This window comes from Emydura macquarii, unplaced genomic scaffold (assembly GCF_026122565.2).
Source record: "Emydura macquarii macquarii isolate MOO-44397 ecotype Brisbane River unplaced genomic scaffold, CSIRO-AGI_Emac_v2 contig_1363, whole genome shotgun sequence".
Lineage (NCBI taxonomy): Eukaryota > Metazoa > Chordata > Testudines > Chelidae > Emydura > Emydura macquarii.
In genome coordinates, this window is record NW_027131500.1 from 1,638,101 (window position 1) to 1,659,915 (window position 21,815).

A 21,815-nucleotide genomic window follows, 5' to 3' on the forward strand; every position below is an offset into this window, starting at 1 on the left:
GGAAGAAAAAGAACCCTCTCTGATCCCCTTCATCTTTTGAAGAGTGTGATACAGGGAAGTCCTCTAGGAGGCACTCTCAGAGGCACAAGGGGAAATTGTTTCCCTCAAACCACAGAAATCTGCAGATTGCAGCCGGGCAGATATTCCTCAGTGCTTTGTTCCTAACTCACCCTCTTCACAGAGTACAGCATAGAGGATAATCCTCAGCACCAGGTTCCCCCTCATAGAATACAACGTGGCAACATCATGGAGTACAACATGGCAAATTAGGTGTTGCTCGAGAACAGGTGAAGTCTGGGCATGCAGACATTCAGCCTAGATCTTCTACAATGGGAGCCATACAGAGGAAACAAGACCTATACTACATATTGTTCCTAGTTCCTCCTGCCCCGGCTCCCCCAAAAAGCCAGAAGGCTACAGAGCAGTTTTTTGCTTCAAATATTTCAACAGATGCATGAAGAAATCAAAATTCAAAACAGAGACCTTAATATCCTCACTAGCTGCCATCATCAAAGGGGACTGTATGACATCAACAGATTTGAAGGATGCTTCTTTCCATATCCTAATTTGACAGTCTCACAAATGCTTCCTGTGCTTTTCTCTTGAAACACAATACTGCCAGTGCAGGTCCTTGCCCTTTGGTTTCACAACTGCACCACAACTGTTTACAGAAGTCCTGGAAGTGCTAATAGCTGCTGTAAGACAGGAGGGGTCTAGGTCTACCATTTCCTGTGTAACCTCCTTATGGAGCCTCAGCCAGGGTCAGAATCATAGATGGTACCACTCAGGTGATAAGGGTGTTGCCAAGCTATGGTTTTGTGACAGAGTCAGTTATCACCATCTCAGCAGATTCCCCATCTCAGAGTGGAGACGGGCACTGTCCTCTACAAAGTTTCTCATTGCTAGAAAAATAGGAGATGCTGAGGAATCTTACCCAAACAGTCTGCCTCTCAAGGGAAGTGCCCATTCATTCACTTGTGTCATTTTGGGGATCAGTGTCCTCTTGTGTGGGCCTGTGCTTGCATGAGGTTGCTACAGAGTTTCCTCTTCTCTCCCCAGGAGGTTCTCAGATGGTGGATGAATCCAAGGTGATTCAAGTCAAGCTTTCCAATAGGTGAACCAGTCAGCACAGTTACTACCACAGATGCAAGTCTGGAGACATGGGTGTTCACATAGGACTGAATACTGTCCAAGGGATCTGGTCCAAACAAGGTGACCAAATATAGCATAATCTGGTGAGAAGTCAGGGCAATCCAATATGGTTTCAAGGCTCTTCCCCCATAGCTGGACTCTCCTCACGTGCTGATCACGCCTGACAAAACCTCAGTCAGGTCACATGTCAACAGATGAAGAGAAACAAGAGCTATAATCCTTCAAAGAGAAACTCACCTCATGCTGACTTGGGCAGAGGAGAACGTGAAGTTAATTCGCTCTCTTCACATCCAAGGGAAAAATGAAAGTTACAGCCCCATCTGGCTTAGCAGGCAAAAGTCAGATCATTCAGCATGGGAACGACTCCCGAATGTGTTCTATCTCCTGGTAAAGGAATTTAATCTCCTAATGATACATCTGTTTGCCTTCCACCTGAATCACAAGGTTTCAATGTTCTCTTGCCAATGGGATCACAAAATTTAGGCAGGGCTTCTCTACATCACTCTCCCACATCAGCTAAACCAGATTTGAATCCAGGCCTCTAGTCTGGTCTATTTACATAGTGACATGAGGACTCCAAACTGATTCCTTGCCATGTTAAACTGCAGTGCATTGTCATCACAACCTCATTTAATGGTGTAGTTCAACAGCTATGTGTAATCCAGTATGTAGATACTGTATAAGTAACAGTAAATAATATCTTACAAGTTCCTCTCTATCACTTGTCCCTGGTGACATTGTGATGTTAATGCAAAGTCACAACATGATATAGATTACAATGCTTAAATTGCCATAATTGCATACAAATGCTATCACATTGTGATTCAGTTTTGTGAGATGATGAAGTTCTACAGGCTATGAATTTGGAATCCCTAAATGTCCTGCAACCACTGGCATGTGTTTATCTCCAGGAAAACAGGATAATACAAGAAAATCCAACACGGATGGCAACTCTATGGACTCCTCCAGAAGCAAATCTAGATGTCTGATAAACTCGTTTATATTCTTTATTTCAATTTCTTGATCTGTGAGATGCTGAGTGCTTTCTGTGGGTCTGATCTCTCTCAACTCTCACAGAGGACGCTTTCTTGCAGGATCAGGCCATGATTTTCTAACCCTCTGACTAAAGACATGGATGAAACTATGTGGGATTTTTACAGCTGTCTTGCAATTGCATAGCCAGGGAACTATTTATGTACTAATTATTTGATGCTTATTTGTAAAATCTAACAATGGAGAAAAATGCACATTACATTGGTCAATAAAGTTTCAGCCTTTAATCCCATGTTTGACCTTCTGAACAGACACTACCAATTTTCCCGTCTTTCCATGCAATTTTGACTGGATTTTCAAAAATTCCTTTCTGATTGTTAAAGTGTGTCCTGCGTCTGTATTTTTTGTATTATTTTTCCAAACATCTTTCTTTCAGTTAGGGAGGCTGCCTGTCATATAAATATTAGCCTATTTACTATACTAGTGTAACATAGATTATACTGACCTAAAAGTGTCTATAAAGTTACAGAGGTGAGAGCAGAAAAAGGAAATCCGTTTTTGGGAAATAGAGAGCTGTTAGAAGTGGAAATAGACCTCTCTCCTGATGGTCCAGTAAGGAGCTGTGCAACTGAGAAATTAAGAACATAAGAACGGACATACTGGGTCAGACCAATGGTCCATCCAGCCCAATATCACTGTCTTCCAACAGTGGCCAATGCCAGGTGCTTCAGAGGGAATGAACAGAACAGGTAATCATCAAGTAATCCATCCCGTTGGCCATTCCCAGCCTCTGGCAAACAGCAATCCCTGCCTATCTTGGCTAATAGCCATTGATGGACCTATCCTCTATGAACTTATCTAGTTCTTTTCTGAACCCCGTTATAGTTTTGGTTTTCCCAACATCCTCTGGCAAGGAGTTCCACAGGTTGACTGTACATTGTGTGAAGAAATACTTCCTTTTGTTTGTTTTAAACCTGCTAACTATTAATTTCATTTGGTGACCCCCTAGTTTTTATGTTATGAGAAGGAATAAATAACACTTCCTTAGTTACTTTTTCCACACCAGTCATGATTTTATAGACCTCTATCATATCCTCCCTTAAGTCGTCTATTTTCCAAGAAGAAACTCTTATTAATCCCAATCTTATTAATCTTTCCTCACATGGAAACTCTTCCATACCTCTAATCATTTTAGTTGCCTTTTTCTGTATCTTTTCCAATTCCAATATATCTTTTTTAAGATGGGGCAACCAGCTCTGCACAAAGTATTCAAGATGTGGGCATACTATGGATTTATAAAGAGGCAATATATTTTCTTTATTATCTACCCTTTTCCTAATGATTCCCAATATTCTGTTAGCTTTTTTGACTGCCACTGCACATAGAATAGATGATTTCTGAGAACTATCCACAACGACTCCAATGACTACTTTGCATTTATCAACATAAACAGGCAGGGGAGAAAAGGTGGGGGAGTTGCACTCTATGTAAGAGAGCAATATGATTGCTCGAAGCTCCAGTATGAAACAGGAGAAAAGTTTGTTGAGAGTCTCTGAATGAGTTAAGTTTAGAGGCGAGAGCAACAAGGGTGATGTTGTGGTGGGTGTCTGTTATAGACCACCGACCAGGAGGATGAGGTAGATGAGGCTTTCTTCAGACAACTACTGAAAGTTTCCAGATCACAGGACCTGTTTCTCATGGGGGTCTTCAATCACCCTGACATCTGCTGGGAGAGCAATACAGCAGAGCACAGACAATCCAGGAAGTTTTTGGAGATTGTTGCGGACAACTTCCTGGTGCAAGTGCTGGAGGAGCCTACTAGGGGCTGTGCTCCTCTTGATCTGCTGCTCAGAAACAGACAAGAGTTGGCAGGGGAAGTAGAAGTGAGTGGTAACCTGGGCAGCAGTGACCATGAGATGGTCGAGTTCAGGATCCTGACAAAAGGAAGAAAGGAGAACAGCAGAATACGGACCCTGGACTTCAAAAAAGCAGACTTTTACTCTCTCAGGGAGCTGATGGACAGGATCCCTTGGGAGGCTATTATGAGCAGGAAAGGAGTCCAAGCGAGCTGGCTGTATTTTAAAGAAACTTTATTGACAGCGCAGGAACAAACCACCCTGATGTGCCGAAAGAATAGCAAATTTGGGAGGCGACCAGCTTGGCTTAACAAAGAAGTCTTTGGCGAGCTTAAACACAAGAAGTGGAAGCTTGGTCAGATGACCAGGGAGGAGTATAAAAATACTGCTCGAGCACGCAGGAGTGAAATCAGGAAGGCTAAAGCACAATTGGAGTTGCAGCTAGGGATGTGAAGGGTAACAAGAAGGGTTTCTACAGGTATATTAGCAAAAAGAACCTAGTGACAGATGATGTGGAAAAAGCTGAAATACTCAATGCTTTTTTTTGCCTCTGTCTTCACATACAATGTCAGCTCCCAGACTATTGCAGTGGTCAGCACAGACTGGGGAGTAGGTGACCAGTGCTGAAAGAACAGGTTCAGAACTATTTAGAAAGGCTGAACATGCGCAAGTCCATGAGGCCGGATGCAATGCATCCGAGGGGGCTGAGGGAGTTGGCTGACATCATTGCAGAGCCATTGGCCATTATCTTTGAAAACTTGTGGTGACTGAGGGAGATCCTGGATGATTGGGAAAAGGCAAATATAGTGCCCATCTTCAAAAAGGGGAAGAAGGAGGATCCAGGAAACTACAGACCGGTCAGTCTCACCTCAGTCCCTGGAAAAATCATGGAGCAGGTCCTCAAGGAATCCATTTTGAGGCACTTGGAGGAGAGGAAGGTGATCAGGAACAGTCAGCATGGATTCACCAAAGGCAAGTTATGTCTGACCAACCTGATTGCCTTCTATGATGAGATGACTGGCTCTGTGGATGTGGGGAAAGCGGTGAACGTGATATACCTTGTCTTTAAAAAAACTTTTGATATGGTCTTCCACAGTATTCTTATCAGCAAGTTAAAGAAGTATGGATTGGATGAATGGACTATAAGATGGATAGAAAGCTGGCTTGATCATCCGGCTCAATGATCAACAGCTCGATGTCTAGTTCACAGCCAGTAACAAGTGGCATGCTCTAGGGGTCGGTGCTGGGGCCGGTTTTGTTCAACATCTTCATGAATGATCTATAGGATGGGGTGGATTGCACCCTCAGCAAGTTTGCAGATGACACTAAGCGGGGGAGTGGTAGGTACCCTGGAGGGTAGGGATAGGATACAGAGTGACCTAGACAAACTGGAGAATTGGTCCCAAAAAATCTGCTGAGGTTCAACAAGAACAAGTGCAGAGTCCTGCACTTAGGATGGAAGAATCCCATGCACTGCTACAGACTGGGGGCTGACTGGTTAGGCAACAGTTGTGCAGAAAAGGACCTGGGGGTTACAGTGGACAAGAAGCTGGATATAAGTCAGCAGTGTGCCCTTGTTGCCTTATTGCATATTGGATTGCATTTGTAGAAGCTAACACATCGAGGGAAGTGATTATTCCACTCTATTCGGCACTGGTGAGGCCAGATTTGGAGTATTATGTCCAATTTTGGGCCCCGCTCCTACAGGAAGGATGTGGACAAATTGGAGAGAGTCCAGCGATGGGCAACAAAATGATTAGGGGGCTGAAGCACATGGCTTAAGAGGAGAGACTGAGGGAACTAGGCTTGTTTAGTCCGCAGAAGAGAATGAGGGGGGATTTGATAGCAGTTTTTAACTACCTGAAAGGGGGTTCCAGGGAGGATGGAGCTAGGCTGTTCTCAGTGGTAATAGATAACAGAACTAGGAGCATTGGTCTCAAGTTGCAGTGAGGGTGGTCTAGGTTTGATATTAGGAAAAACTTTTTCACTAGGAGGGTGGTGAAGCACTGGAATGGGTTACCTAGGGAGGTGGTGGAATCTCCATCCTTAGAGGTTTTTAAGGCCTGGCTTGATAAAGCCCTGGCTGGGATGATTTAGTTGGGGTTGGTCCTGCTTTGAGCCGGGGGGGGGGGGGGGGGGGGGGGGTTGGACTAGATGAGGTCCCTTCCAACTCTAATCTCCTATGATTCTATGAACATTGTGAAACCAGATTTGTGGATACATGGTTAAGACGAAAAAACTTCAGAGACAGATATGTAGCTGGCTTGATGAGGAGTGATGCTGGTTTGTTCCTGTCAGATCTCTGCACTCTGTTTTTTCACAGCTGGGAGCAGGAGCTGCCTTTGCAACACCCTATTTCTGGACTAGCTTTTGTCCTTCTCCTCCACGCTCCATTTTCAAATCTCAGCTGAAAAATATGTATTTTCTCTCCTTCTATTTCATTCTGAATCTGCCTTGACGCAGCCTGTGGGGGGGGCTGCGGCCCGCCGCCGCAGGAAGCGGGACTCGAGCAAGTAGATCTCTAGCGCCTGCCTGCCTGGGCTCACGTTTAATGCTGCGAAGCATCTGGCCATGCCACGTCCGTGCAGGGGCTCAGCTGAGTAGCGGATCTGAGCCCGGCCCGACCCGCTGCTCCTGCCCGCCGCCGCGCTCTGGCTGTTTACTTGACTCGCCTTCTCCCCCCCAGCCCTGGCGGCACCGCGCCACGCGAGCGGCGCTGCCGCTGCCTGGCGCGCTGCGCCTCGCTATTGGCCCGCTGCGGGCGCCCCCCTCATGCCCGGCCCGGCCTCGCAGCGCCTCGGCTCCCGCCCCCCGCCGCCGGCGCAGGCCCCAGCGCCAGCCGCTCCGAGGGGGCGGGCGCGGCGCACACACGCACCACGCCGCTTCTCCAGCTGCGGCGTCTGTGTGTGTGTGGTGGGGGGGGCGGCTTAAATAGGGCGGGCCGGGGCGCTGCCGGCTGGGGTTGCACTGTCTGTCCGCGCGGAGGGTGCTGCTCGTCACCGCTGGAGCGGCAGCGCTAGGCCGGGCGGTGAGTGCGGCTGGGGTGCGCGGCAGGCAGGCTCCGCTTTATGCGGCGAGCTGCCGCCTGGGCTCCTGCCGGGCCGCGGGGGCGCTGCCTGCTGTCTTCCGCGGCGCGCGCCGGCCGGAGAGCCAGGGACCATCCGGCAGAGCCCCGCGTGCCGCTTTCGCTTCTTCTAGCCGGGGCCTCTGGGGTCCCCGCTGCTGCTGCTCGCTCTCGGAGGCCCGCTGCCCCTGCCTGCCTGGCCCCTGCCCGCTCCGCAGCGGGCTGTGAGGCACCCCAGGAAGCTGGAGGGCTAGCAAGGGCCTCAGCCCGAAGCTGCGCTTGTGGCTGATCAGATTAGGTGGCGGGTTGAACGAAGCCCTGCTTTCCTTTGCTGTGCGTGAGGGTTGCTGTAGTGCCGGAGCTAACGTGCTCGGCTGACCCATCCCTCCCCGTGTCTCCGGGTGGTGGGTCACTAGCGCCTGTGAAAACCGCCTCTGTTCTCTTGGTTTATGGGTTTACTGCAGGAGAGGTCATGTTGTGCTATGCACCAAAAGAGCTTGCATGCCACAGGAAAAACCTGCCTTGGTGTGAACAAAAGAACATAAGCCTTGTGTGTGCAGGCTGGGGAGGCGGGATGGGAACTTGGCTCTTGTTTTCCAGAGGGTGTGTTGCTGAACTTCAGTAATAAGAGAAGTCACATATATGGGCCCACATGTAGTGAGTGTCAGTGAAAAAGGGTTAGTGCTGCTGTTGAACTGGGATCTCAGAAGTCACTCTGAAAGTGACTCCTCTTGTCATATCTAATTAGACAGCCTCTACTTGGTGCTAAGAAATGGTAGACTTGTGCAGGTCAATGCAATGCTGGATTGTACTACTGTGATATGTGATCCTTCCCATGATATGTGTTCCCTTTCCCTTGTTTAAAGGGACATTAAATAACCCTCTAAGCATGGGAACATTGTTACTTTTTAATGATACTGATATGTACTCACCTATGACACAATCTGTGCCTCTTCAGTTAAGTGAGAACTGGACTGGCCAGTTTTGTTTTGTTGGGTCTTGTATGTTAGAACAGTGATCTGTGATCAGAGGTGCACTGCAGGGCTCCAAATCCAATCTGCCGCTGTTCTTGTGTTGACACTAACAAAAGCATTATTCCTAAACCTTCTAAACTGAAGTCTTTTCACCAACCTAAGTGGACTTTGCTTCTGGAGGTCTAGTTCTTTCCTTTCAATGATTGAGTAGAAACTCTACTCCAAAAGGATGCTGGCAGGTCAAACTGGTTTGATGCTTTATATTTAAAGCCCAAAGCTCTTGAACTAATTCCTTTCTTAGTTAAATATTGGTGGACAAACACTGCTTAACCATACATTTCTGAAGTGTCTGTAGTCCAAACATTGTAAGATTCCTGAAATGTATATGAGCCAGAAAGTGAAAATGACTGCTTTCATATCAGGGCCTGACTCTGATTCATCTTTAAGAGGATGTAACTCTCATGCCCTCAGTGTGCAAGCTAAAACAACAGATAAAGTTAAGAAATGAACAGTATGATAAACAGCAACTGGATATCTTTTTAAAAATAGTTTTAATAACTCAGCTAGTAATACAGCTAAGCATTTAACGCTTGAACTAGAGGGTCCCTTATATGTAGTGTATTAAATTGTACAGCATTTATTATAAACGGTCAAAGGCACAGTCGTCTTATAGAATAAGGAAAATTAGCTTAAGGGCTTCATTTTAAGTTGAAGCCACTAGTTTTTAACCTTTCTACCCTTCCTTTTCAGAAATATGACTAGTAGGCTTATGAATTTATAAAATTAATGTGGGATAACTTCTTGTAGGACTATGAACTTTTTTTAAGGTGCAAACAAATTACCTTCAAATTTCAGCGTTCAACAGGAGTGTATAATCCCATCACTCAAAGCTGTATTTTACTGAAATCCAAAAGAGAACCTATGGCCTATCAGGTATACTGGGGGAACAACTAGGTCAAAAGGTGCCTCTGCAATCTGTGTCTGGTGGGGGAGAGGGTAGAGTCCAAGATGTAGTGGTTGGATCATATGATAGGGCTTGAAATTGCTGTTACTTTAGACATTAACCTTTCCTATCTATTTGTTCATACCTAGTTTGGAAAACTTTGTTTGAAAATAGCTTTAGCAAGCTTTCTGCTAGTTTATACTGTTCAGACAAAGCAGTCTCTAAACCTGTTCTTCACAATTTAAATAATGTTAATGTATTTGTAATCTGGCATGGGGCATACACTTGAAGTGGCTCACCAAGAAATTTTGGACATGGGTACGCTTAAGATTCCTCAGGAGTGCATCAAATCTGCAGGCACACTTAAAAACCTCTCCTTGCAAACAATAGTACAACAGTACCAGTTGTCCAAATGGCTTTTTTTTTATGTTCCGATTACACGCATAATGTGGCTCTGGCTGGAGCTGTGCCAGTTGGCCTTGCAAGTGTCAATTGCCAGAGTTGTCATGACTTCTCACTGTCTGAAAAGCAGCACTTTCTTATTCTCAGTTACGGAAATGTTCAGACCCTGTGTCGTTAAGGGAAAAACAAAGCTTTCTGTTTAATTACTAACTGCACACACTCTTGTGTGTGAAAACAGCATGAGCCTTCTTTGACAACTTCAGTGGGAAAAAAACTAAAAAACTTTGTACATTGGAAACCTATTTTGCAACAAGTATTAGGATGGACCTATGTCGTCAATTTCCTAAAACAAAACCCAGCAACTTTTTGCATCAGTCCTGGAAACAAGTTGTTGCAAAATGAAACTTTTCCTTCAAAAGTGAAAAAATGAGATGACTTTCTTCTAGTCATCTTAGGCAAATTATACTGCTTTTGAATAAACTTACAAGTCTGCCTATCTGGTCAGATGACAAGATATGATTTACTAAGTAGAAAAATTTCATTTTAAAGCTCTGTTCCTACAGAATGAGTGTGCTGCTGTTGGTGGAGGGAGGGGCACCTTGGTCTACTTTGCAAACAACTTCCAACATTGCAAAATCACAAACTTCGTAGTATGGGTTTTTGAGAAAGGTGGTGATGGGGGTGGGGAGTTTGACATGTTTGTAATATAAACTACTTGGAGTATTAATTACTTTAATCAGTCAGTGGAAACCCTAATGAAATTGGTGTGGATAGTTCCAGCAGTTGACTAACATCAAGAGAGGCTGATAGTATTGGGTTAAAATCAGTGATAATACTTAATGGATTTTTTCTGTCCCTACTCATAAGGACACTTCAATGAAGCATGCGGTTGCTCCTCTAGCTTTTCACTAGTCTGTTTGTTTCTTAAACTTTGTTTTCTCTACCTGTGTCCTACAAGAAGTATTCTGGCCGGTGAAGCTATATTGCTCGATAATTTAGGTCCATGGGCCTCTGGCTGGCTGGCTGCCATGTTCTGGTTTCTAGTTGTATTAAATCTTTCTAAAATACAGTCAAAACAAATGAAATACTTTCTTGATATGTTGCATATAAGTGATTGCTATAGCTCCCACAAGCAAGTTCTGCAGTTGCAAATGAGGGGGAAGTGGTCTGCCCAGTTACAAACAAGAGAGATGCTTCATGAGAATTTCCCACAGTATGGACCATGACTTAGGGGAAAACTTATGCCCTGCTGCACTGCCTTGATCTCTTCTTTAGACAACAGCTCTGAGGCATGGGGGAAGGGGCTTGTTTTTCTGACCCAGCCTGACCTGTCAAAAGTGGGATACTTCAACCCTAAAGGCTATACCCTTATCTGCTACATTAAACAATGGGTGTCAGTTTGTCTTCAGATGACAAGATATGGTCCAATTTGTTTTAAAAAAACTTTAATTAAAAGCCTACTAGATGTTTTTTCTCATAAGCCACCTGTGCTAGTAGCTTGTCCATCAGTGGCTGAAAATAGCTTCCATATTTTTTACTTATCAGAAAGCAAAAACATTCTGCTGGAAGCCAAGACACTCTTGGTGGCTGGTTTTCCCAATAGCGATCACTTTGGATAGCTTAAAGCCCTGTTCTGCAAATTCTTCCACACAGTCCCGTGGAGGAGAAAGAAGGGCTTGCAGGACAAGGCATTTAAGCTCTTTCTGCATGAGCTACATGCTCATAACATGCAGTTATCGAGTGATCCATCCCATTGTCCACTCCCAGCTTCTGGCAGTCAGAGACTAGGGAAACCCAGAACGTGAGGTGGTATCCCTGACTATCTTGCCTAATTTATTTTTCTTAAATCACATTTGTTCCAACAGTAAAAGTTTGGTATCTGCATGTTATGCTGCATTAACTGACTGGTGGGAAAGGAATTTCTTCTGGCTTAACTTGGAAACTACCTTAATGCTTGCTGCAGGTGACTTTGAAGGAACTGCGGTATAGCGTCTTAGTACTGGGAGAAGGGAATCATTGAGTTTCTTCTACATTAATAGGGAATTAGTAGAGCTGATTTTTGTGATTCTATTCTGGGAGTGAGAACAAGGGTTGTGAATCCAGTCCCTTCCAATAAGGCACTTATTGACTATCTTGTTTTATCTTGAATGCTTTAGCAGTATCTATTACGTATCTGTTGCATTGTGACTTTATTCGAAGGACAGGATTTTAAACACCTGAACGCTAGTTCTTTGTGACATGATCTAAATTGAACTTTCCTGATTCTTTCCTAGATTGCAGGTGACTAAATGTGCATAAGAAGCTAGTTCTTGGACTGTTGCACATTCATCATTCGGAAGATGTATGATGACTCTTCAGGATCACTAGTATGCATGTACAGTATTTTCCTGGAACTATCAGAATGAGTAAAATAGTGTGATCTCATGAGTTACACTGCTTGTGCCACTGAGAAAGTGCTTCTCTATAGGACCAGTAATAGGCTACTGCAGAGTGATGCCCATTTTGGGTACTTTTTGTGAATGGACGTACTGTAAACAGAGAAGCTTGGGTGTTGCTGCACATTTCTTCAGAAGAAAGCTGTAGATGTGCTGATTCTAATTGAAATGGAAGGCTTAAACCTCACTTCTGAGACAGCACAAGCACTCATAATTTGCTTCCTACTAATTATGGAGGTGAGAACAATTGCATGTTCAGTGGTCAATATATCCAGAAGTGGATTAGTCTCATGCTAAATATTAAGCAATTGGTTATAAGGAGAAGTTACACAATCTTAATGTAGTGCTACCAGCTTCACCTACAATAATCTAACTCTTAAAAGGTCCTTGGGCAGAGTCTTGCCATGTAGTGCTATACTGTCAGACTTGAGAAAACTTAATGTCCAGTTCAGCATGCCCTCAAGTTACCTTTTTGGACACAATTCTGACTATAAAATACAGGTGCTGTTCCCGTGAACTTCAGAAGGAGTTACTTTCTGCCTAGAATGTACTTCATAGATTTACTGCTGTGTAAAGACTGCTCAGAAACCGTCTAATCCTCAATGTGCTTGTAGTTGCAGGGTAAAAATAATTATCTTAATTCTAGATCAAATCTAGATCAAATCCATGCTGCTGCAAGGGCAGGTGATACTTTATTAGGAAGACTCATATTAGGCCATATGAGACTGACTGATCAGATTTTCAGGCACAGTGTAGCAACTCTCTACCATTATTAAAATCCGGCTGTAGATCAGTATAACTAGCTAGCAGAACTAGCACAGTGGTTTTCAACCACTCCATTTGCAGACTCCTAAAATATTTCAGAAGGAGGTGAAGACCCCTTTGGAAATTCAACCTATGGTCTGTGGCCCCCTACCATAGAAGTCTTAGCCTGAAAACTGATTAAAAATAATTCAATTAAAATGTTACACGTGTTTGGCATGACATTTGATACAGCATGAGAAAGGGCACTATACTGTGGGCTTCTATGGTAACAACACTTCTGGGTTTTGACCTGTGGGGTGGGGTGGGTGCGTGGGTGGGGGAGCGGTGCGGGGAGTATTCACACAATTTAGATTGATCAGGAAAAGCATTCTGTTTTTTCTGGGATCTGAACATTTATTTTCATAGTCATCTTTTGCAGACCCCCAGGGGTCTGCAGCCCACAGGGTGAAAACCACTGCACTAGCATAAGGGGTCTCTGGTGTCATGGAGCCAGTAACAGCAGCTCCTATGCCTCCTTTCCCTGCTGCTGGTGTGAGGGTGGCTTGGTTTCCTTTTGCTCTTGTTACTGGTCTCAGCCCTTGGAGACCACTGGTTACTAATGTAAGTTGATCACTTTTTACTAGGGATCTGTCCACACTATGAAGACTCTACCAGTGTAGCTATCTTGCCATAGTTGTGCTGGTGTCATCCTGTAGAATAGGCACAACCTACACCAAGGGAAGGAGGTTTTCTGTTGGTGGAGAACACCACCTTCTCAAACAATGGTGTTTGTGTTGACCCCAAGCACTCTTCCTTTGGCATAGGTCAGTGTTTCTCAATTGGGGTTCCGCGGGAACCCTGTTGGGGTTCCGCGGGGACCCTGTTCTCTGCGCTGCCGCGAGCAGCTGTTCTCCGCGCCCCCAAAAAAGGGAAGATGTCCCGGATTTTTCGGTGGAAAGTATTGAGTGTAAGTGTAATTTACTTTATATTTAATAGAGAAATGCTGACCTAATTGTTTGTATATAATTTGCTTATTTTGACTTTTTTTTTTTTTGGCCCCATATGTAAAAATACTGTTAAGAGTTTGGGGGGTTCCGCAATTATTTATTGAGTTCTAAAGGGTTCCGTGGCCAAATTTAATTGAGAAACTCTGGCATAGGTGTATCTACACTGGGGGTTAGTGTAGCGGTCAGACAGGGTGTGAATTTTTCACAGTCCTGACAAGTCAACATAATTACACCTAATCTAGCTGTAAGTTTGGCCTTGGTCTGAGGTGGGAGGAGAAGTTCAGGCAAACTTGCTTTCATAAGTGCTAGATTCATTACCTAGACCAAATTTGTCTGTCTCCTTCATATTAGAAGGAAAATCCTGTGAGCGATAATTGGTACCTGCAGCAGCACCCTCTCCTGTGATTTCCCACTTAGCTGGAATATAGTTCTAAACTTGGTCTCGCACCTGTTCAGGCTTTTAGGTTTGGGTACTCCAAGAAGATCCCCTGGGAATTATGTACAGAGGGGGTGGGGGGGAAACCTCTAACGATGAATTGATGGCAATCCAGGTGTCTTGCAGTATACTTAATGTATTTAGAAATGTCCCACTCAAACATAAGCATAGTCCTGTAACTTCTAGAGCATTCAGGCCACTTCCCAAATGATGGGAGAGGGAAAAACTTAGCAGATATCACTCCATCTGTAGGAGGCAGCACTGACCAGACAAACTGGAGCAATGCAACAAGTTTTCATTGTACTAGTCACTGAACCTTCCTTTAGTGCAAGATTCTGGCAATCCCATGCTAGCTCTCTTGCTAAATCTAAATGTTTGGCTGTAGACCCACTACAGCTTATGTTGATATAAGTTGTTGCTCAGGGGTTTGAATAAGCCCCCCCCCTACCCCCGAGCCATGTAAGCTGCAGTGACCTAAGGACCGGTGTGGACAGCACTTTGTCGGTGGGAGAGCTTCTCCCACCCGTGTAGATACTGCTGCTTGCAGGGGTTGGAGTAATTAAGTCATTGGCTTAGAGCATCTGCATTAGCAGCGCTGCATCAGTGAAGCTGAGCTGCTCTAAACTCTGTAGTGCACCCATAGCCTTTGGGTGGAGAAGAAGAGAGATGATGGGTTCTTGGTTTTCTCTTGGCAATAGAGAAGCTGACTGCTGCTCTCCTGTTTTCTTCCGTTGCACTCGAACGATGTCTGGTTACCGATAAACAATAGGGGAGCTTTTAGCCCTTTGTAAATAGATCATTGTACACCATGAGTGGGAGAAGCAAAGAATGGCAGTATCTTGCCAACTTGGCGTACTGCCTCAAAAGATACTGTCCTTGCTGTAAAGATCAGTCTTGGATGCTGCAGTCATTACTTGTGTCAGAAAGGAGCTTTCTTTGCCTGGGTGACACACAGTTTTTCAGAAGTGGTATGATGAGCTCTGAGGGACACTTATTCAAAAACAGAAAGTCAATGCTATATGTCAATATTTGGAAACTGATGTTTGCCTAAAGGTAGGTAATTACGGAGTCTCTTTAAATAGAATAACATGAGAAGATGTAAACTTTTTTCTTTCTGCCAAAAAACCTGCTGCAAAACAAGCTGATCTTGGTCAGGATACAGTAAAAACTTCTTAGTACTGGCTATTTTATGCTAATCTAGGTAAGAAAGTTAGTTTTCATATATAATCCTTCTCCAGGTGCATCTCTATATATTCATGAGCTTGAGCATCACAAGCTCTTAGACTCCAGGTAGTAAGTGTCCGCTTTCTTTAGCGTGTACTGTTATGCCTTACGTTCTACACAGGATGGTGCTACTACTCCTGTCATGTCTGGCTAGTGTCCTGCATGTCAATTAGTCACTGCAATTCAGATGTCAGGATAACAAGCACACACAGGTCTCCAGCTTGCTAAAAGAGCAATACTACTAAATAAGTTACCTGGTCTTGCTGGCTTTCCAGCACAATTAAACCTTGATAGCAGTGTGATAGACCTGCCAATGACCCATAGACAAGACCTCATCTCTAAACACACAGATGAAGGATGGGGGCTGGCATGCAACAAAAACAAGCAATCAGCAAACTTTTGCCTTGCCTGTTTAAGGGCTGGAAAATCTATTAGAGTTCTCAAGAGGGATTTGGAGGTGAGGATCATGCTGGCCCTGTTAGTGATGTGTATAGGGTCCGGACATAGGTGGACTGTGTGGGAGGTGTGACAACGAGGGGGGCGGGTGGGGACAGAACTGCAGGCTATGCTTAGAGCCTTGCGTGGATACAAAATTTGTATCTGCATCCAGTACGCAAACATGGTCCATGGGTATAAAGCAGATATCTGCAGATTTGCAGGGCTCTACTTATGCAGGTGCTGTCTGACTAGCTCATTTCAGATGAGCTATGTGTGGCTGACATAGGGCCTTGAAGAAAAGGGCCAGGAGCTAAAGATACGTCTACACTGGGGCAGGGGGAGACCTTGCAGCAGTGAATCTCGGAGCCCAGGCCAACTAACTTGGGTTCATGGGCCTTGCATTATGGGGCTAAAAATAGCAGTGTAGATGTTCCTGCTTATGTTGGAGCTGGGCTCTGAGGCCTAATTTCCCTTCTTCCCCCCAGCTGGGTTTCAGCGTTCAGACTGAGTCAGTTGACCTAGGCTCTGAGATTTGAGCTGGGGGAGGGTGGCTTGCAGTGTTTGTACCCTTAATTTGCCTTCATCAAGAGAAGGCAATCACCGGGTTAGGCATTGTCAAAGCAGGAGGCAAGAGAGCATTTGGTCAGATTGAGGTACATGGGAGGTGCTGCATCTTCCAGTTTCACTTGGCGTTTTTGACATTGGTGACTTATCCACTGGTGAATCTGTTTTCCTAGGCCTGTGTGGCCTTACCTTCACTACAAAAACATGTTCGTTAGTATTAATTAAGACACAGCAGTTTGTACTCCTCACAAGTTGAGGTCACCCATGTTTTTGTAGTGAAGACCAAGGCCAAAGCAGCATAGCAAGAATAACTTCACTGGTATTTACCAAGCAAACATATTGTTATGGACTCCTTCAAAGCCATTGTATAGCCTTTGTTTACATTCAATCTATGGTTTTACTCTAGGTCCCACTGCAAACAAGCAGCAGTTAAAAATAAAACCTGGGCTTCCTTGCTCCTAACTCCCTGCTCTAACTCCTTGACTATACTATGACTCCTGTACATGAATGGGCTTTAAATATTTATACTAGATAGCTTAGTAATACATTAGTTGTAATACCTATAATGAACTCTAAAAATGAGAAATTCTTTAACAATTACAACTGTCCCTGAAGACCAACATCTAAGCAAACATTATCAACTATGTAGGGTGTATATATAGGACACTTCTTGGCTATTTTAAGACTTACAGTAGCTCAAATTCCTCCCCACCCCCCGTAGAATAGGCAAAATGCTAATTATTACACTTTGTGTTTAACTCTTCAAGTGTGGCAGCTATGTAGGAGGAAAGAGCTATGAAGCTAGAAAAACTAGCAACAAGGCACATTTTGTAGTAGAGCTTGCTATCTAAATTCAGCTTTTTAAATTGAGGGCTTTGTTTACCAACTTTCACTAATGTGTGTTCTCAGTTGTTAGTTCTGACTACCCCTGATCTAAGATATGCCATATCTAGCATAGCAATAAGTTTTTAATACTGCACAAAATAAACTGCTCTCCATTTTATAAAGCATAACTTTGTGCATGTTTAATACATAAACCAGTGACAGTGCTTCAGCAACTATTCTGACTTACCCCATCAGTGAAATGAATTAGCTCTCCTTCAACTTACTTACTATCTCTTGGTGTATCCAGAAATTCCATCATGAATGCAGGTTAAATTATCTGTGGATCTTGCATCCATTTGTACAATAATAGCATCTATAAGCAAAAACCTGAGAAAAAGGCCCTATTAGTAAGACAATCCCATGCCCTGCATTTATGGCCCTTTTTAAAAAAAAAAAAAAAAAAGACCAAATGTGGTGAGAAGGCAGCATATATTCTCACTTTATAGGTGAGGAAACGGGCTAAGTGACTTGCCATAAGTCAAAGTCCTTCCAGAGCCAGGAGTTGAACTGAGCCCAGGTCCAGTGACCTAAGCACAAGACCATCCTTTTCCATCCTCCTGTTGGCATTGTGAAACCCTGAACTAGTTCTATGGCTTCTTGCAATCTCTGGTAACCTAATTCTTATCCAAACACTTGTCTAGCTCACAAGATGACTACACAGCTCTCCTGTTGCCTAGTTGAATAATTCATTGCAGCAACGAAGATTTCAACAGACTGTAAATTGGGACCATTCTGTAGTGGTAACATCTTAACTTTAGAGAACCACATCTTGCTAGCACACAACTCTGACTAGCACCCTGAATTTAAATCTAGTTTTATATATCTGTTTGTTTGGTGTTGAGCCTTTACACCATACTGTGAAAACACATTTGGCTTTAGTATGAGTTTTGCTTTGATTTAACTTCAAAATATGCAATAAGATTTAATAATTGTAAGCATCTCTCACTTCTGAAAATAACAGAATTTGCTCCACATAACGTCAAAATATCCACTGCATTTTTCTCTCAAAGCCTATTGTGACCCTTCCTCTTGTGGTAGGAGGCATGAGCTGGCGACAAGCATTTATGAATGTCCCTGCCAGTTGAGTTTCTAAAACAAACATTGTGTTCTTGCTTGTCTCCCTTTTATGCAGTGGCATGGCTCCAGATTTTCTTCCTGCTGGCCCTCCTTTCCCTGAAGCAAGTATGGCTTGTCTGCTAGTTACCTTTAGCCTAGTGGGCAGGAGCTGTAGGTCTCAGCATGTGACTAATGTTCTGAGAGACCTTGGCTGTAGAGGAAAGCACCAGCTGAGCTGACAGCAACACTCCCCTCTCCTCCTCCCTCCCTCCCTCCCCCCCTGTTCTTGCTGGAGTATGTTAACAGTTAGTATTTGAAAGTGCAGAGGGAGAGAGAATGCTCCCCAGTGCTTTCTTCTGTACATAAATAGCAGATGAAATCCACTTCCTAGACTTATTTACATTGCCTCGCACAACTGCGTAAAACCTCATGAAACTTCAGTTTGTCCTGCTGTGTGACCAAAGATAAACCGATCTCATGATGGGAAATGGGATGCCTCTAACGTATCTGATGGCTCTCATAGGTCAGTTGTGACGGCAACTCACTTGAATTAGCTATGGAAAGTTCAGCATAAAGGCTTATCTTGTTGGACTTGCAAGGTGGAAAATGCTGCTGTTGCTGTGCTACTATGGAATTAAGGTGCTTTGTCACTAACATTCTAGCCTTCTAATTTAAGGCATAATGGTTAAATTTAGGCAAAAAACAAGGAAAGCGAATGCCTCCTTTGTTTCTTCCCATACACCCCCAGGTTAGATTCCTAATGTTGCTGAAGTAGTCTTACAACATAGCTGTTTTGTAGGTAATTATTTCATATGTGCTAAAAGCACAACCTACTATAAACAACTCTCCTTTGAAAGGTAAAGTAGTAGTTTGGTTAGAATGCATCATATGCCAACAGTTGGCTTAGAATTAGGATATTAGCTCTGATCCATCTGCTTTGAATAAACTGGGTCTCTTGTTACCCAGAGCTGTTGTTGGATTGACTAACAGGTGCTTACCTGAAATTACTGAACTAGGGAATGTCTGTGGACATTCCCTATTTAATGCAGATAAGGGAATTGTTCACTAACCAAACACTTGTAGGGCAAAGTGTGTATATCCATTTCTGTTGAGGAGGGACAAGTGGACAGGGATTTTGTCACCTTATATAAAGGTATCTCTCATATCAACAGACGCCAGCATAAGGAACAACTGCCACAGACCACGATGCAAGCACACGAATTGTTTCGACATCTGCGAATGCCAGAACTAGATGATGTCAGACAGTATATGCGCACTCTTCCAACAAATACGCTGATGGGGTTTGGTGCATTTGCAGCTCTCACAACATACTGGTATGCCACAAGACCCAAAGCTCTGAAACCACCGTGTGACCTAGCAATGCAATCTGTGGAAGTAGAGGTAAGCCAATTTGTCTATCTAGCCATGACTGTAGCAGGCAGCTTTAAAACCTGGGAATACTACAGTATGAAGGATCACCCACCTCTGTGTAGGATACCTGTTTGTTTATACCTGGAATGTGCTCTCTTCCTGCACGGGGTCAGGGGCAAGAATAAACTTTTTACATGAAGCAGTTTTTAGGCTTTTGAATTCTTCCCACTCTTGATGGAATATCTTGAGTTCCTTGATGTTAATTGGTATTAGGCTTCATTCTAAGAACTATTTCCCTAATGTTTTGGTTTAATGACTAGCACAAAAGTGATGTGTCAGAACGGATAAACATGAAACAGCTTTTTCTTCCTTACCCACCTGGTTAAGCTGATGCTTATTGAAATAACTAGTGTTCTTTTGTCAGTAGGATTCAGTTGCATTTTCTCCAGGTTAGTGGCTACAGAAGTATATAGACAGTACATGTGAATACTCCTGTTTCAGTTATCTTTTACTGGCTTGCAACAAATGATAGATCAATCTTCATTTTAAATTTATGCCTTTTTCTAACTGTTAAAACTATGGTGGTTTTGTTCAGTTGATCAATAATAAAAGATGTGGTCTGAACGTGGCACAGGGGTTCCCAAACTGGGGGTCGGGACCCCTCAGGCGGTTGCGAGGTTATTAGGGGTGGATCACGAGCTGTCAGCCCCTGCACATGCCAGTAAAAGTGGCATGGCATCGGATGGGGATGGGGTCATCACAGCCTGGAATATTTTCAGAGGGTCCTGGCAAAGAGGTTTGAGAACCACTGTTTGACTTGGCAAGACCAGCTTAGATAAGTGTGTCCTCAAAGCTCTGAATTAAGTAACTATGTACCTTTGTATGTACACAATTCCTTAATTTCTTAAAACATTAGCTTGGATTTTGTTCTGTGGTGCTAGATACATGTTGTTGACAAGGGGCAGAAGCACTAGAAAACTGTGTCCTAGCTTAGTCTTGTTTTCTTAGTAATGGAAGCAGTAAAAAATTCAGATGTGGACAAGAATATCAGACTGTGATAACTAGCTAACTTCAGCATTTGGTATGCCTCAACTGCTGTGTGGGTTGAATTGTTAAAGCAGTAGTTAAAATAGGGGGCTTGCTATAGCTGAGCTAAGGTAAGATTTTAAGTCAGGGAAAGGCAATTAGAATTCTGGAAGGATACTTCTGATCTCTCCTCCCTCAGACAATCTGAGGCTACCTCCTCCCCAATTTTGGTTACAATCTCCTCAGCCAGAGAATCTTCAGGTGGGGAGGCTGCTGGTGAGCTGTAGGGATGCATTGGTGGCAGTTCCTCCTTCTTTGTCTCTTACAGGAAAAACCAGGATTCAACTACTAGAGTAGTGTAAAGAGGAGAGTCAATGAGTCTGACCTCCCCTTGATAGCCAAGAGACAGCCATTACTGTTGAATTGTAAAACCACTCAAAATATATTAACTGCAAATCCAAGTCTCCCATTCTGACTAGACTTCTGTCTGCCCATAACTAGCTGCTGTTTACTAGGTGAAGTTGATCTCTGTATACTAATGTGGAATCATGTTAATATAAGTTACCTTAACATAGTAAAACAGCAAGAGTCCTGTGGCACCTTAAAGACTAACAAATGTATTTGGGCATAAGCTTTCGTGGGCAGAAAGCCAACATTTCTGCCCATAAAAGCTACTGCCCAAATTTGTTAGTCTTTAAGGTGCCACAGGACTCTTGCTATTTGTCTAAAAACAGACTAACAGAGCTACCCCGCTGGAACTTAACATAGTAACTTGTCTTACTCCTGTTTTAAGAAGCTTAAGAGCAGAACCAGTAACTAAACTAACACTGTGTGAAGTTGCTAAAAGTTACAGCAAGTAAACTCTTTCAAGTTGTAAGAGCGAATTCAGTCCTACAATTGCCCCAAAGATGGACATCTTGTCTGCAATATTCCTGGATGTTTAAAAAAATCATCCCTTTGGATTTTGTTGGCTGGCTTCTCCATTCAAAAGGAGCTACAATGGCCCCATAGAAGTAACAAAACAAGTCTTTATGTTCAAGAGATGCTTCAATAGCATGAATTAAAAACAAGAACCATTATCCACTGGTTGTTCTCTAATGTACCCATTGCACTGGTATGACACTATTAGTATGTACTCCTACACTGGGAGAAGTAGTCAAAGCAGAAGTATAAATTTATTTTGTCAGTGAAGTAACTTCACAATTCAACTTTGTTTCACCAATTTAAATTTGCCATAAGTAGCAT

At 43.6% G+C, this 21,815-nt stretch overlaps 1 protein-coding gene across 2 annotated transcripts in view; it reads left to right on the top strand.

Annotated features, from left to right (window-relative positions):
• Positions 1-19,345: 19,345 nt before the first annotated feature.
• ACSL1 (acyl-CoA synthetase long chain family member 1) overlaps positions 19,346-21,815 on the top strand; it is a 44,977-nt gene continuing 42,507 nt past the window's right edge. For both annotated transcript variants that reach the window (XM_067551645.1, XM_067551646.1), the window contains exon 1: positions 19,346-19,574. In XM_067551645.1, coding sequence (XP_067407746.1) covers positions 19,380-19,574 — 195 coding nt within the window. In that variant the 5' untranslated portion in view covers positions 19,346-19,379. The remainder of the gene's footprint in view (positions 19,575-21,815) is intronic.